Source organism: Monodelphis domestica, chromosome 1 (genome assembly GCF_027887165.1).
Source record: "Monodelphis domestica isolate mMonDom1 chromosome 1, mMonDom1.pri, whole genome shotgun sequence".
In the NCBI taxonomy this organism is placed as follows: domain Eukaryota; kingdom Metazoa; phylum Chordata; class Mammalia; order Didelphimorphia; family Didelphidae; genus Monodelphis; species Monodelphis domestica.
The window spans coordinates 320,616,709-320,633,617 of record NC_077227.1 but is presented as its reverse complement, the minus strand read 5'-3'; the positions used below and the strand labels follow the sequence as shown (position 1 = coordinate 320,633,617).

The following is a 16,909-nucleotide window of genomic DNA, read 5'->3' as shown; positions in this document are numbered from 1 at the left end:
ACTGATTGGGTTGGTTTTGATTGGGCTGGATTGGTTTGGAACTTTGTGGGGTGGTTGTTATTATAGGTAGATATAGGCAGTTTTATATAGTAGTTATAGAATAACTAGGATAGACATTAGGAAAATTGCCTCTTTTATATTCTTTTTACTATCTCTATTTTAATTAAACTAAATTGTTAATTGTTAAAAGCTGCTAGAAGTTTTCTTTTCTCTGGCTTAAAGGGATAATATTAATTTACAACTCAATTTAAATTATTAAATGCTGTTCTCTTATTTTGTCAAAACCCCTATTTTTAACCCTTACACAAGGTAAATGGAGAATAATCTTAGAGGGAAAACACTAAAAGCTTGTGGGAGGTCAGGAAAAGCCTCTTGTAAAAGGTGAACTTTGAGCTGTGTCTTCAAGGAATGGTGAGATGGGAGAGCATTACTGGTATGAGGGACAGCCTCAGCACAAAGGCACAGACTTGGAAGATAGTGAGGAACAACAAATAGACCAGTATTTGCTTGGCAGAGAATAAACTGTAAAAAGATTGGAAGTTATGAGGGGGCCAGGTTATGAAGTAATTTTCATGACACAGAATTTTTTATTTTATCTTGGAGGTTATAGGGAACCAGTGGGATGGGTTGTAATGGAGAAAGTAAAGAAAATCAATTAGAAAGTTATTTCAGTGATGAGATGAGAGGAGATATTGAAAAAAATTGAATATTGTTAAAAAGTGAGAGAAGATGGAGAGCCTGTACAGGGCTGATAGTAAATTATATGAAGAGAGAGAAGGGGATAGATACCAGAGAGACTGTGAAAGTAAAAATAGCAATATTTGACAATAGATCAGATGTCACAGGGACACAGAGGTCCCTGTGAAGAAGTAGAGAAATGGAGATTCTTGTAGTTGTGGGTTTTTTTTTTGGTTGTTTTTTTTTTTTTGAGAAAGGAGTGCAGGCGATTGGGGATGGTTGGATGAAGTGATTTTTTTTAAGGACATGCAAAAATGTACATATTTGTTCAGCAAAGAAGGAGTCATGAGATGGGTAGAAAAGAAAGGCTTAGAGGCTAATATATGGGAACAGTCAACTGGAGGACACTGGAGGGAATGAAATAAAAAACTCATTTGATAGATTTTGCTTTTGCAATTAACTTTTGTTTTCTCTTTTCATAAATGGTGATGGGGCAGCTGGGTGGTTCAGTGGGTTGAGAACTAGGTCTAGAGACTGGTGTCCTAGGTTCAAATCTGGATTCAGACATTTCCTAGTTGTGTGACCCTGGGCAAGTCACTTAACCCAGCCCTTACCACTCTTCTGCCTTAGAACCAAAATATAGTGTTGATTCTAAGACTGAAAGTATAGGTTTGTTTGTTTGTTTTTTTAATGGTGATAATACTATTTGTACTACCTACTTTACTGGGCTTTTATGAGGAAAGCTCTTTGTTAACTGTGAAGTGCTACATAAAGGTAAATTAAAATAGATTACTGAGGTGGCAGCTGGGTGGCTCAGTGGATTGAGAACCAGGCCTAGAGACAGGAGGTCCTGGTTTCAAACCTGATCTCAGACACTTCCTAGCTGTGTGACCCTGGGCAAGTCACTTGACCCCTATTACCCTTACCACTCTTCTGCCTTAGAACCAATACACAGTATTAATTCTAAGTCAGAAGGTAAGGGTTTTATTTAAATAAAAAAAAGATTACCAAAAAGAAATAGGTACTATTAGAAATAATATCATTATGGATTATGTGTTTAACTAGCTTACATACAAGAACCTCAGAAAAATAGAAGCACACGTTTCTTGTCTTTTTTTTTTTTTGATCCCATGTGCCTGACTCTTTACCTGGGGTGGCAGTAATGAGACATAGAAAAATATCAGGATTCTCATTTTTACCATGTTTCTTTCTTATTCTTCTGGTTGCTACCACTAGGAATATGATAGAGAATAGGAGATGTCATGACTTTGTGTTACTGCTCCTTTTTTGCTACCTCTAAAGCATTTTTCCAGTAGTTAGGTTCCCAGGTCACAAAAGACCCATTTAACCTCCAGTTTAGTGTAACTTCTAAGATTTAACAGACTATCCTTCTGAGGAATAATAGCCTGACTCAGTTTAGAGAGGCTCATTACCAGAAGGCTTTCTGCTTGATGATAAATTCCTTCACTGTGATAACTCATGGTGGGGGAAGAGGCATGAAATGGCCTTCAATCTTTGGAAATTCCCTTATATTTTTTGCAGTGATGGTGGCAGATAAAGGAACAAATGGCCTTATGAAGAATCACAGTTTTTAGACTATAAACACTCATTTTCATGTTGGATAATATAAATGTGAGAACCTTGTCCAGTGACATAATGAGTGGACATTTTACTGAAGGAATTAAATTAAAATCTTGGGATTTCTCCCCTATAAGTGAAACCATGAGACAAAGGAAGGTATATTGAAATTCAAAAGAAGGTTCACATCTCCTTGGGTAATCCTATCAAAGAGTTCACAAAACCACCACAGATTTAGAGCTGCAAATTATTGTAGAGGTTACATAGCCTAACTTCTCATCTTACAGCTGAGGCTGAGAAAGATTAATGAACTTGACTGTGGTACAGACTAATAGCAAATGGTAGAGGAAGGATTTGTACTCAGGGCTTCCTTTTTTTTTTAATATTTTATTTGATCATTTCCATGCATTATTCATTAAAGACATAGATCATTTTCTTTTCCTTCCCCCCACACCCCATAGCCGAAGCGTAAATCCACTGGGCATTACATGTTTTCTTGATTTGAACCCATTGCTATGTTGATAATATTTGCATTAGAGTGTTCATTTAGAGTCTCTCCTCTGTCATGTCCCCTCAACCTCTGTATTCAGGCAGTTGCTTTTCCTCGGTGTTTCCACTCCCACAGTTTATCCTCTGCATATGAATGGTGTTTTTTTTTCTCCTAGATCCCTGCAAATTGTTCAGGGCCATTACACCGCCACTAATGGAGAAGTCCATTACGTTCAATTATACCACAGTGTATTAGTCTCTGTGTACAATGTTCTCCTGGTTCTGCTCCTCTTGCTCTGCATCACTTCCTGGAGGTTGTTCCAGTCTCCATGGAACTCCTCCACTTTATCATTCCTTTTAGCACAATAGTATTCCATCACCAACATATACCACAATTTGTTCAGCCATTCCCCAATTGATGGGCATCCCCTCGTTTTCCAGTTTTTGGCCACCACAAAGAGCGCAGCTATGAATATTTCTGTACAAGTATTTTTGTCCATTATCTCTTTGGGGTACAGACCCAGCAGTGCTATGGCTGGATCAAAGGGTAGACAGTCTTTTGTCGCCCTTTGGGCATAGTTCCAAATTGGCCTCCAGAATGGTTGGATCAGTTCACAACTCCACCAGCAATGAATTAATGTCCCTACTTTGCCACATCCCCTCCAGCAATCATTACTTTCCTTTGCTATCATGTTAGCCAATCTGCTAGGTGTGAGGTGATACCTCAGAGTTGTTTTGATTTGCATCTCTCTGATTATAAGAGATGTAGAACACTTCTTCATGTGCTTGTTAATAGTTTTGATTTCTTTATCTCAGAACTGCCTATCCATGTCCCTTGCCCATTTATCAATTGGAGAATGGCTTGATTTTTTGTACAGTTGATTTAGCTCTTTATAAATTTGAGTAATTAAACCTTTGTCAGAGGTTTCTATGAAGATTTTTTCCCAGTTTGTTGTTTCCCTTCTGATTTTAGTTACATTGGTTTTGTTTGTGCAAAAGTTTTTTAATTTGATGTAGTCGAAATTATTTATTTTACATTTTCTGTTTCTTTCTATGTCTTGCTTGGTTTTAAAGTCTTTCCCCTCCCAAAGGTCTGACATGTATACTATTCTGTGTTTACCCAATTTACTTATGGATTCCTTCTTTATGTTTAAATCACTCACCCATTTTGAATTTATCTTGGTGTAGGGTGTGAGGTGTTGATCTATTCCTAGTCTCTCCCACACTGTCTTCCAATTTTCCCAGCAGTTTTTATCGAATAGTGGATTTTTGTCCCAAAAGCTGGGATCTTTGGGTTTTTCGTATACTGTCTTGCTGAGGTCGCTTGCCCCCAGTCTATTCCACTGATCTTCCTTTCTGTTTCTTAGCCAGTACCAAATTGTTTTGATGACTGCTGCTTTGTAATATAGTTTAAGGTCAGGGACTGCAAGGCCCCCATCATATGTCTTTTTTTTTCATTATTTCCCTGGATATCCTTGATCTTTTGTTCTTCCAAATGAACTTTGTTATGTTTTTTTCTAAATCAGTGAAGAAGTATTTTGGTAGTTCAATGGGTATGGCACTAAATAGATTATAATAAGTTTGGGTAGGATGGTCATTTTTATTATATTGGCTCGACCTATCCATGAGCAGTTAATGTTTTTCCAATTGCTCAAGTCTAGTTTTAGTTGTGTGGAGAGTGTTTTGTAGTTGTGTTCATATAGTTCCTGTGTTTGTCTCGGGAGGTAGATTCCTAGGTTTTTTTTTTTTTGTCTAAGGTGATTTTGAATGGGATTTCTCTTTCTAGTTTTTGCTGCTGAGCTGTGTTGGAGATATATAGAAAAGCTGATGATTTATGTGGGTTTATTTTGTATCCTGCAACTTTGCTAAAGTTGTTGATTATTTCAATTAGCTTTTTGGTTGAATCTCTAGGATTCTTTAAGTAGACCATCATGTCATCTGCAAAGAGTGATAACTTGGTCTCCTGCTTGCCTATTTTGATGCCTTCAATTTCTTTTTCTTCTCTAATTGCTACTGCTAGTGTTTCTAGTACAATGTCAAATAGTAGGGGTGATAATGGGCATCCTTGTTTCACTCCTGATCTTATTGGAAATGTGTCTAGTTTATCCCCATTGCAGATGATATTAGCTGATGGTTTTAGATATATACTATTTATTATTTTTAGGAATGACACTCCTATTCCTATGCTTTCTAGTGTTTTTAATAGGAATGGGTGTTGTATTTTATCAAATGCTTTTTCTGCGTCTATTGAGATAATCATGTGGTTCTTATTGGTTTGCTTGTTGATGTGGTCAATTATGTGGATGGTTTTCCTAATATTGAACCAGCCCTGCATCCCTGGTATAAATCCTACTTGATCATGGTGGATGATCCTTCTGATCACTTGCTGGAGTCTTTTTGCTAGTATCCTATTTAAGATTTTTGCATCCAAATTCATTAGGGAGATTAGTCTATAGTTTTCTTTCTCTGTTTTTGACCTGCCTGGTTTTGGAATCAGTACCATGTTTGTGTCGTAAAAGGAGTTTGGTAGAACTCCCTCTTTGCTTATTATGTCAAATAGTTTGTATAGTATTGGGATTAACTGTTCTCTGAATGTTTGATAGAATTCACTGGTGAATCCATCAGGCCATGGGGATTTTTTCTTAGGAAGTTCTTTGATGGCTTGTTGGATTTCATTTTCTGATATGGGATTATTTAAGAATTCTATTTCTTCTTCTGTTAGTCTAGGCAGTTTGTATTTTTGTATATATTCATCCATGTCACCTTAATTGGTGTATTTATTGCCATATAATTGGGCAAAGTAATTTTTGATGATTGCCTTAATTTCCTCTTCATCGGAGGTGCTGTCCCCCTTTTCATCTTTAATGCTGTTAATTTGCTTTTCTTCCTTCCTTTTTTTAATTAGATTGACCAGTACTTTGTCTATTTTGTTTGTTTTTTCAAAGTACCAGCTTCTTATCTTATTTATTAAATCAATAGTTCTATCACTTTCGATTTTATTAATTTCTCCCTTAATTTTTAGGATTTCTAGTTTAGTTTTCTGCTGGGGGTTTTTAATTTGATCGCTTTCGAGTTTTTTCATTTGCATTTCCAATTGATTGATCTCTGCTCTCCCTAGTTTGTTAATATAAGCATTCAGGGATATGAATTTACCTCTGATTACCGCTTTGGCTGCATCCCAAAAGGTTTGAAAGGATGTCTCGCCATTGTCATTTTCCTTGATGAAATTATTAATTGTTTCTTCTTTAACTAAACGGTTTTGGAGTATCATATTGTTTAATTTCCAATTGGTTTTAGATTTGGTTTTCCATGTACCATTACTAATCATTATTTTTATTGCCTTGTGATCTGAGAAGGCTGCATTCATTATTTCTGCTTTTCTGCATTTGTGTGCTATGTTTCTGTGACCTAATGTATGGTCAATTTTTGTGAATGTGCCATGTGGTGCTAAGAAGAAGGTGTATTCCTTTTTATCCCTAGTTATTTTTCTCCATATGTCTATTAATTCTAATTTTTCTAAGATTTCATTCACTTCTTTTACCTCTTTCTTATTTATTTTTTGATTTATCTAAATTTGATAATTGTTGGTTTAAGTCTCCCACTAATATGGTTTTATTGTCTATTTCTTCCTTCAATTCTCCTAGTTTCTCCATTAGAAATTTGGGTGCTATATTATTTGGTGCATACATGTTGATTAATGATATTTCCTCATTGTCTAAAGTCCCTTTTAACAAAATATAATTACTTTCCCTGTCCCTTTTAATCAGGTCTATTTTTGCTTTGGCTTTATCAGATATCATGATTACCACTCCTGCCTTCTTTCTGTCAGTTGAGGCCCAGAAGGTCTTACTCCATCCTTTAATTCTGTCCTGTGGGTGTCAACCCGCCTCATGTGTGTTTCTTGAAGACAACATATGGTAGGGTTTTGGATTCTAATCCATTCTGCTATTCGTCTACGTTTTATGGGTGAGTTCATCCCATTCACGTTCAAAGTTATGATTGTCATTTGTGGACTCCCTGGCATTTTGATAGCCTTCCCTAATTCTATCCTTTTCTTCTTCGGCTCTACCTTTTAGTCCAGTGATTTACTTTGAATCAGTCCCCCTTGTCCCCTCCCTTAATGTTTCCCTTTTTAGTCCCTCCCTTTTCGTTCCCTCCCTCTCCCCCCTCTCTTTCCCTCCCTTTTTGTTTTCCCTTTCCCCCTCCCCCCCTTGGTTTTCCCTTCTCCATACCCTTGTTGGGTAAGATAGAATTCAAGATCCCAATGGATCTGGATGTTTTTCCCTCTCAGAGTTGATTTCCCTGAGATTAAGGTTTAAGTAAAAAACCCTCTCTTCCTCTCCTTCTTATAGGAGTTTTCTTCCCCTCCCCTTCCCATGTGAATCTTTGTGTGAGAAAGATTATTCTATTTGGTCTTTCTTTACCCCCTATTTATACATTACATTTTCCCCACATGTTAGTATACATAGATTGATAGAAATGTAGTCCTTATAGAAGAGAGTTTGAGTAAAAGAAGAAGATAACATTTTTCTCCTTTCCCCTTTCCTTAATATTTACCTTTTTAGGTATTCCTTGCTCTTTGTTTTTCGGTATCAAACTTTCCACAGAGCTCTGGTCTTTTCTTTGCAAAAAGTTGGAAGTCTTCTATTTTGTTGAATGCCCATACTTTCCCTTGGAAGTATATAGTCAGTTTTGCTGGGTAGCTGATTCTTGGTTGAAGACCCAGCTCTCTTGCCTTTCTGAAGATCATGTTCCATGCCTTACGATCATTCAGAGTAGAACTTGCAAGGTCTTGTGTGACCCTGATTGGCATTCCTTTATATCTAAATTGTCTTTTTCTGGCTTCCTGTAGCATTTTTTCTTTTGTTTGAGAGCTTTGGAGTTTGGCAATTACATTCCTGGGAGTTGTCTTTTGGGGGTTTAGTGTAGAAGGTGTTCTATGAGCTCTGTCAGTGGCTGTATTACCCCCTTGTTCTAGAATCTCTGAGCAATTTTCTTTGATTATATCTTGTATCACGATGTCGAGTTTGGTGTTTATTTCTGGCTTTTCTGGAAGTCCAATTATTCTTAAATTATCTCTTCTCCCTCTATTTTCCAGATCTGTCACCTTGTCAGTGAGATATTTTATGTTCTCTTCTAATTTCTTGGTATTTTGGCTTTGCTTTATTAATTCTTGCTCTTTTACATGATCGTTGTCTTCCAGTTGCCTGATTCTGACCTTTAAAGCCTGGTTTTCCTTTTCAGTTTGGTCACACTGGTTTTGTAGATGCGTGAATTTCTTTTGCATTATTTCCCACTTTTCCTCCCAGAAGGCTTCCATCTTTTTAGTCATTTCTGATCCAAATTCTTCATGGGTTTGTGGAGAGTTTCCATTTCCTTTGGAAGGTTTTGTAGCATTTTCTTGTGTATCGTCTTCTATCTCCTCTGTATTTTGTATTTTGGCTCCATAGAATGTGTCCAAAGTCGCCCCTTTCTTCTTATTTTTCTTGGGATTTGGGGGCTTTTGTGGAGTTTGCCATCTCTGAATGGGGAGGATTAGTTTTTCTTATCTCTGTCTGATGTTCAGAGGTTTTAGTCCTGGGCAGATTGTCCGTTCTATGAGCTTTCCCTGAGTTGAACTGAGTATGCCTTAAGGCAGTGACTTTCACTGGAACTGGAATGGAAGGATCCGGCCAAGGGGTTTCACTTTCCCCCGGCTCTATCTCCTTCCCTGCTATTTGGGTGCCCTCTCGACTGGGTCGGGTTGCTTTCCGGAAGTTGCCTTCAGAATAGCTGGCCGTGAGTCTGTCTTGTCAGCCCTGAGGGTTACTGTTGTTTCAGAGGACCCTGCTCTCTGAAGGGGGAAGGGCCGCAGCTTCACTGAGCTCCAAGGGCAGTGACTTTCACTGAGATTTGGATAGAAGGATCCAGCCTGTGAGGCTATCTTGCCGGCCCTGAGGGTTACTGTTGTTTCAGACGACCCTGCTCTCTGAGGGGGGAGGGGCCGCGGCTTCCCAGAGCCTTGGACTCTGGGCTCCTACCCCTTAGGTCCGATTGATCTCGAGTTCTGGCTTTTGAGGGGGGCCATACCTTTTGATCCAGGTCCAGGTCCAGGAGGAGGATTCCCAGGGTCTATGCTGTTGATCGTTTTGAATTTCGGCACCCTAGGAGTATATAGTTTGAGATCGGTCGGGAAGGGTTTCCGGAGATCTGAACTTTAGCTTTCTCTAAGCCGCCATCTTGACTGGAAGTCCCCTCAGGGCTTCTTAACTCCAAAATCCTACGGTTCTTTCTTTTAAAAAAGTGTTTATTGAAATATTTTGTTTTTACAAATAGATTTCCTCTTGTATCCTTCCTCTTCCCTTTGCAGAGAACCATTCCTTATGATAACATAGAACTCAACATTCCTTTTACTATACTATACTACCTTTCAGGTGAGAGTTGATTTTGTTGTTCATCTATAGGCCACAAGAATCATTTAATGGGACATTGAATCATCTCACTGCAGTACTTCTGAAAGGCATTTGCCAAAACAATATTGTTCAAATAACCAAAGCTTATATGTTAATTTAGGAAACATCTGACTAGGAAATCCAAGAAAAAGTCACAGAGTCATTTTTCTTGTCCACTATAGGGAGATACAGAGGTCTGCAGGCACTGGGAACAGGGTCTAGGCAGAAATAACCATGCAGAGAGGAGGATGTGCACCAGAACCAGAAGAATACAGAGGTATAATTTTGTGCAGGATATAAGAATAGAGGCAAACTGGCAGCTCTGTTACCTGCTCTTCAGTTCTGGGTCGCAGATTCAGGGCCGACAGAGAAGAGACCTTTTCCAATGGTGAGGAATGGTCATGAACAAGGAACATGTTCAGAAGCAGGCAGTAGTTGTATGGTGCTATTGCCAGAAGTGAAGTTGATTTCAGTTCCAACTTCTAGTTCCAGTCTAAAGCCTGAAGAGGAATTACTAGCACAGATATCCCAGACCAAAAAGATGCCTGCAGTTCTGTCATTCTGAACCAGCAGAGCTTTCCAGCTTGTTGAAAGTGACTGAAATTTAGCAGTACTCTACTAGAATTATGCATGAGGCAAGCCCATAGTCATGTTGTTTAAACCCAAACCCAGGTTAGGGATTTGCAAAGTTCAAACAAAGGGGTAGAAATCAGACCACTTTAGGAGCACTGAAAGCTTTCAGATCTCCCATTTTAAGCACTGGGAATAATAAAACATTCAATACTACCAAGAAAGCAGCAGCAGGTCCAGTCTAGCTATTTCCTCCACAAGTGGTTGGTGTCTGGCTGTAATATAAAATCTAAGGTCAGAAAGTAGACTGGAGGATTAAGCAAGCAAAAAAAAAAAAGAATCCTCCCACCATTAAAAAGTAATGATAAGAATACTTATGATGCAAACCTAGAAGTGAATGACTCTAAAACACCAATAATAATACTATTAATAACTACTATTTATGTTATAAAGTTTGCAAAGCACTTTACAAATATAATCTGTTTGTTCTAATGACAACAACCTGGAAGGTAGAGGCTATTATTATATCTATTTTATAGTGAAGATACTGAGACAGGCATATTAAGTTTGTCAGACATCCAATAAGGGTCCAAGGCCATATTTGCACTCAAGTCTTCTTAAGTCTAGGTTCAGCACTATCCATTGTACCTCCTAGATTCCTCAAAGAAAAATGTAGCTTTGGTACAAGTTTAACTAAATTTTTTAAAAGATGAGTTTTGAGTTTTAAAAGTTTTTATAAATGAAATGAGAGTGCTAGAGAAAAATATGAAAAGTTTAAGCAATTTAAATTATAGTAAAGAGAGCAAAAGAATCCAGAAAATGCTTTATCTAGCAAAGACTTAGAGTGGGAAGTGTAATATAAGAAAACTGGAAAGATAGAGGGGGCTAGATTATGGAGGGCTTTGAATGCCAAACAAAGCATTTTGTAGTTCATCCCGGAAGCAATAGAAAGCTACTGGAGTTTATTGAGTAGTAGGGATTTGACATGGTTAGATCTGCATTGTAGGAAGATCATTTCATTTATTTGGAAGGATCTTTTTAATGGCTGAATGAAGTGGAATGATACTTGAGGCAGGCAGACCCACCAGCAAGCTATTGCAATAATCTAAGCATGAGGTGAAGAAGGTTTATATCAGAGTTGTCAATAGGCTTTTACTCATCATGGGGTTATCAGGAGAGAGAAAAAAAACCGGAAAACCAGGTTAGTTAGCCATGTAGAACTGCTCTATTGATTAGTATGTAATGCCCAGAGACCTAGAGGATACCTCGAGAACATTAACTATATCCCCTGAGGAGGATTCACATGATGGCCTGGGTAAGAACTGTACAAATTGGGGAATATAGGTGATCTAAGATTTTCATCAATTGAAGGGAGTACCTACCTTAATGAGATTTCAGATTCATCCATATAGCTAAAAACTAGAAATTGCTTCCCTCACTTATTTTTAACTACCATACTGAATTAATCTTTTGTGTTGAAAATGTATCCTGAATAGCCAGTTTACAGTTAAACTATAGCACAATAAGCCACAAAGCACTTGGGTACTAGAGGTATATGTAAACTACTGCTTGCAGCTGTGAGGGTTATGATGAATGACTTAGTTGCTACCCTCTGTGTCTTCCTATCTAAGTATAGAAGAACATGAATTTGTAGAGTACAACTATTATAAATAGGAAATGGTCTTTACCTTAAAAAAATAGATTGCTTAGGACATTTCCTTATTTTTTTCCCCTAGATAACTTGAGGTATGATAGGAAGTTCTTTATATGTCATCACTTGCCATTAAAAATTTTATTAAAACAGATTGGTTCACTTAGTTAACTGCTTTATATACTTTAATAAAGAATGGCAGAATGAAAGTACTTAAATGTTTTACTGAAAAGTTAGTGTCTTTTAAAGAATTTGTTTTTTGATGGTACAAAACATTGTATAATTTAGGTGATTTCTGGACATTTGACTTATTACTATTTAACTGTTCTAGCTTAAGTGACCACAGGTCATTGGAGATATTTTAAGGAATATAGTTAACTGCTCTAGGTAGGAATTAACATTTATTTCAAGAGCTATACTAATTTGTTTTTCAAAACTTTTTCCTCCCTCAATATTTTCTGTATGCTAGCAGTATATATTATAATCCTGAGTATTTTCTGTTTCTTGTTGATACTGTACACATGAAATCAGTTCAGTATTTCCAAGTGTGGAATACTTTCAAACAATGTAGATCTTAGTCTTTTTGTACCTTAGTCCAGACAATTATTATGAGTTTCTGAAAAGTTAATCACTGAATTGCCAAGCTTTTGTTTATAAATCATTCAGAATTATAAAAAAGGCTAGTTCCTGAGCAACATATGCATTCTACCACTGGTTCCAAACTCAAAGAATTTACAGTTTGGGTAGGATCTGCCAGAATTTGTGCTTTGCTGGCATATCCTTTTGGAACCCAGGCTTGTCTTCATATTATGTGATAGAGCATCAAAGTAAGACTTTTGTAGAAGATCTAAATTAATAAGATGAGAAAAATACTTGGAGAGTTTTGAAGAACAGTCTAGAAAATCTTTCAATATAATTTATGCAAATCTCTTCTTGAATAACCTAAATCTTTCCAATGGCATTTAAAATCCATTTCCTGTTGAATAGAGGGCAGAATTTGTCCTAGTCCATATTTATATTCTCCAGATTACCTAAATTAGGAGTCTTATATACAGATGCTCAAAAAAAAAAAATCTTGTTGCATGTCTAATTCTTTTATTACATTCTATCATCAGGAGCTCTCTAATTTCACATACTATATTCAGTACCTTCAGTGAACAAAAAACTATACTAGTTGCTAGGGATACAAAGGCAATAGAAAAGGTTGAAAAGTATACTGATTGCATTTACACAGGTAAGGAAATACAAGAAATTTTGAGGGAAAAGTGAGAGGAATCAGATAAAGCCTTTCTTAAGAAATAGTACCTAATAAACTTTGACAGAAGCTAAAAATTCTGAGATGCAGAGTGAAAGTTCACAAAAGCTGCATCTACAATTTGGGGAAGAAGAAATAGACAGGGAGAAGACTAATATAAAATAAAATCAGTAAGGTAGGCAGTAGCCAAAGTATGAAGGGCATTAAATGAAATATGAAGTATTTAGCATAGTGCCTGACACAGAATATACACTTAATAAATGTTTATTCCCACTTTAAGTGTCAAGTAAAGGAGTTTGTGTTTTATCTTAGAGGCAATAGGGAGCTCTTGAAGATTCTTGATCAAGAAAGTAACATTGAGGGACCTGTGCTTTTGGAGAATTATTTTTATACCTAAGTAGAGGATAAATTACAGAGGGTCAAGACTGGAAGAAGGGAGACTAGTTAAGATGATGTTATAGATATTTAGGTAAGAGTTGATGTGGATTTGAATTAGGGAAGTGACAAAGTGAATGTAGAAAAGACTTGGCAACTGATTAGGCTAGTTATATGGGAGGGTGAGAGAAAGAGGAAGAAGAGTCTAGGGACGTTGTGAATCTGGAGATTAAGAGATGGTGGTATCCTTCACAGAGATGGGCAGGTTTGGAGATGGATAGGTTGAGTTTGAGCTGAAAAAGGAATATCTAGATAGAATTATTCAGACAATTGGTTATGTTGGACTTGAGTTCAAAATAAAGATTAGGACTAAATATGTCATTTTGAAAGTCATCTGTATAGAGAGGTAATTCAGCCCATCAGAGCTCCTGAGAAACATAGAGTCAAGCATTTAGAGAAATGCATGTTTTGGAGAACAACTACAATTACAGATAGGAAACAGATGTTGGTTTAGCAAAGGAGATGGGAACATACAGCAGGTAGGAGGAGAACTAGGGAATAGCAGTGTTGGAAAAAACAAATCTAGAGAGGGATCATGCAGGATAAGAACCAGCCATTCTGTTTTCTAATTTAGAAATCATTGGTATCCTTGGAGAAAACAGTTTCAGTTGAATGGTGGAATTGGAAACTACAAGTGTAGAGGCCATGAGTATAAACAATTTTCCCTGTAGTTTGGCTATGAAAGGGAGGATATAATATTTCAAAGACCAAACTGATGACTCATTTGTACAATCTGTTTTTAAGATTTTGATTTTTGCTTGGATTTTGTGGTAATGGAATATGACTACTAAACATTAATGGAACATTTACTCTTCAGTCTTAGTCCTGACAAACCCTAATTCTCTGCCCTTTCGGGCCCTATGTGTTGAAAGTTTGAAATGAAATACAAACAAAAATACATGTATCTCTATCAATAATTAATTTGTTTACAGACCTTTTGTTTTTTTGTTTTTCAGTAGATGAATACATTGCCATTGCCAAGGAGAAGCATGGGTACAATATGGAACAGGTAATAAAGTATTTTTTTTCTCGTTGCCATTAAATGAAGTCCTGTAAAAAACTGTTGAAAAGGATTTTCTTTTTGTACTATTGGGTAGTTTTCCAATGGAAAATGCTTTTGTACTTCCATTGCTCATTAGGTCTCTTCTTTTTTTAAACCACCCTTGTCCATAGATTCTGAAAGGACATTTTCTATAAAATAGTATAATAATTACATATATCATAGAAAGAATATGGTGTATAAATGTGAATTATAACTAGTGTAGTGTCTCTTCCTATTAACAAATCTTTTTACATATTATAAGAATTGGCCATCCACCTTCAACTTAAAATTTTTTACTGATGGGGAAATCACTTCCTACCAAGGAAAACCTTTTCATTGTTGAATAGTTTAGTTAAAATTCCAGGGGAGCTTATCTGGTGGGTAGGGAGAGGCACATACTTCTGATTGTGTGTTGGTGGGGCGAGGGGAACAACATGGTGATACTTCAAGTGAGATTCCTCATCCCCATTTATTCAGCTTGAAACAGTTCAAAGGAAGGAAATGGGTCCTCCCTTAATTAATACCCCTTTTAAAAAACTAATGCCAGAAATGGGATTTTTAGCCATTTATTAAATAGTTAAAGGGTAAGTGCTAAAAATACACAATTTGAAGAAAAATTTAAATATCTTGAGAGAATCTTTTGCAAAGATCCTGATCCACCAATCCCATGAATATCTATTATATGTTTAGATAGCTTAGCGCACCTCATTTCTAGTTTGGGAGACTCTATATTGTATCATCTTAACTTGATAGTTGGCACCATCATCACTCTCCTCCTCCATTCTCCTCTTACCATAGAAAACCAAAAGAACATTTCATCATCATCATCCAGTTGATACCTGATTTCCAGGGAAGAGCTTTATAAAATAGCCTTGATTCTGCCACTCCTGCATAGTTCCATTTCCTTTTTACTACAGACACATTATCATGTACCTCCCCACAAACCATATTTCAAGATTATATATATATTCTTTGAAATACTCAGAAATGGTCATTTCTCCACAAGCCATCATTAGGAAAGTATAGTGTCAAAACAATATTGACACATTTTAAACTGATACTTCATCATATCTACTTTTTTTGTGTGTGTATTATGGAATTGAAAAATTGGAAGAGAACTCAGGGACTATAGCTTTTCAAGAATTCTCTGTAATATCTTTAAGAATCATATCTACAAAATTTTTAGATAGAAGAAATTAAATAGAAAATAGTTTGGTATTTTCCACAAATGTTGAACTTATACTCTCTTCATTTCATCAAGTTTGTTTTTGAGGTTATTTGATCTAAGAGTATGGCATTGCATATAAAATTTATATATGTATATGTTTATATATTTATTTAGGCACTTGGGATGCTTTTTTGGCATAAGCACAATATTGAAAAATCCCTGGCTGATCTACCCAACTTTACCCCATTTCCAGATGAGTGGACTGTGGAAGATAAAGTTCTTTTTGAGCAGGCCTTTAGTTTTCATGGGAAAACATTTCATAGAATCCAACAGATGGTAAGCATATTAGAGGAAAATAAGGAAGGACATTATTTAATACATTATCTTGGTACAGGTATGCTGCTTTGAGTGTGTCGAATATTAAACATGGGCATTTGTAATTTTTTTTTGATAGTTGAACATCTCTGTTAATACATGTTGATACATGGTTCTAGTGCTCCCCCTCCCATAGCCAACAAAGCAGTTCCACCGGGTTTGCATGTATCACTGATCAAGACCTATTTCCATTTTATTAATATTTGCACTAGAGTGATCATTTAGAATCTGCATCCCCAGTCATATCCCCATTGACCCATGTGATCAAGCAGGTGTTTTTCTTCTGTGTTTCTACTCCCACAGTTCTTCCTTTGGATCTAGATGGTGTTCTTTCTCATAAATCCCTCAGAATTGTCCCAGGTTATTGCATTGCTACTAGTAGAGAGATTACTAGGTATTTTAAATGGATGATGGTTTTGTTATTTCTGACTATTTTTGCCTCTTTGTACATTTTAACACTGCACTTTAGACATAACCAATCAGAATTTATGGTAATTTTGGATGTGGAACAGACTAGAGTGAAATTTGCACTGAGTTGGTGTTGTATCTGAATCTGAATAATAGCTTTGTTTAGTAAATTTCATTAAAATGAATTTTTATTTCTGTTTTTAGCTTCCTGATAAATCTATAGCAAGCCTAGTGAAATTTTACTATTCTTGGAAGAAGACAAGAACCAAAACCAGTGTAATGGATCGTCATGCTCGGAAACAGAAAAGAGAACGGGAGGAAAGGTAACTAAATTCATAGCTATGTTTTTTATCTTACTAACTTAGGTGATTTGGGTTAGTCACTTGAGAGCAGATAGAGACAAAAAGTGAAAATATATTGCTTAGAATTTCCCCAATTACTTCCTAATGGAATCAGTATTTTAAAAATACAAAAATATTACAATAAAACAAAAGTTTTCTTCATAATTTTCTTTCTTTTTTTGCCATTATCACATTGTCTTTTAATTTAGTAAATTTTTCTTCCCAAACACTTCTTTGTATCCCCCTTGAGGTTGGCATAGCTATTAATTTTAAAGTAATCCTATAATTTCTAAATTTAAAATATACCTATGATCGTTTCATAGGTCCTTGTACTAATGATTTCACAAGTTTCATCTGGTGTCTATCAAAGTCATAATTAAATTTCTAAACCTAGACATAGGATTACCAAAGAAATTAATTATATTGAAATATAGTTGTCAAAATATTAAAATACCAAGTTCTCAGACCTTAGGTTAAAAGCCACTGCT

At 36.2% G+C, this 16,909-nt stretch overlaps 1 protein-coding gene across 1 annotated transcript in view; it reads left to right on the top strand.

Annotated features, from left to right (window-relative positions):
- Positions 1 to 16,909, top strand: part of RCOR1 (REST corepressor 1) — a 151,085-nt gene that overhangs the window by 113,462 nt on the left and 20,714 nt on the right. The window contains exons 4-6 of the mRNA XM_001367100.4: positions 14,044 to 14,096; positions 15,472 to 15,633; positions 16,285 to 16,403. Of these exons, the coding sequence (XP_001367137.3) occupies positions 14,044 to 14,096; positions 15,472 to 15,633; positions 16,285 to 16,403 (334 nt within the window). The remainder of the gene's footprint in view (positions 1 to 14,043; positions 14,097 to 15,471; positions 15,634 to 16,284; positions 16,404 to 16,909) is intronic.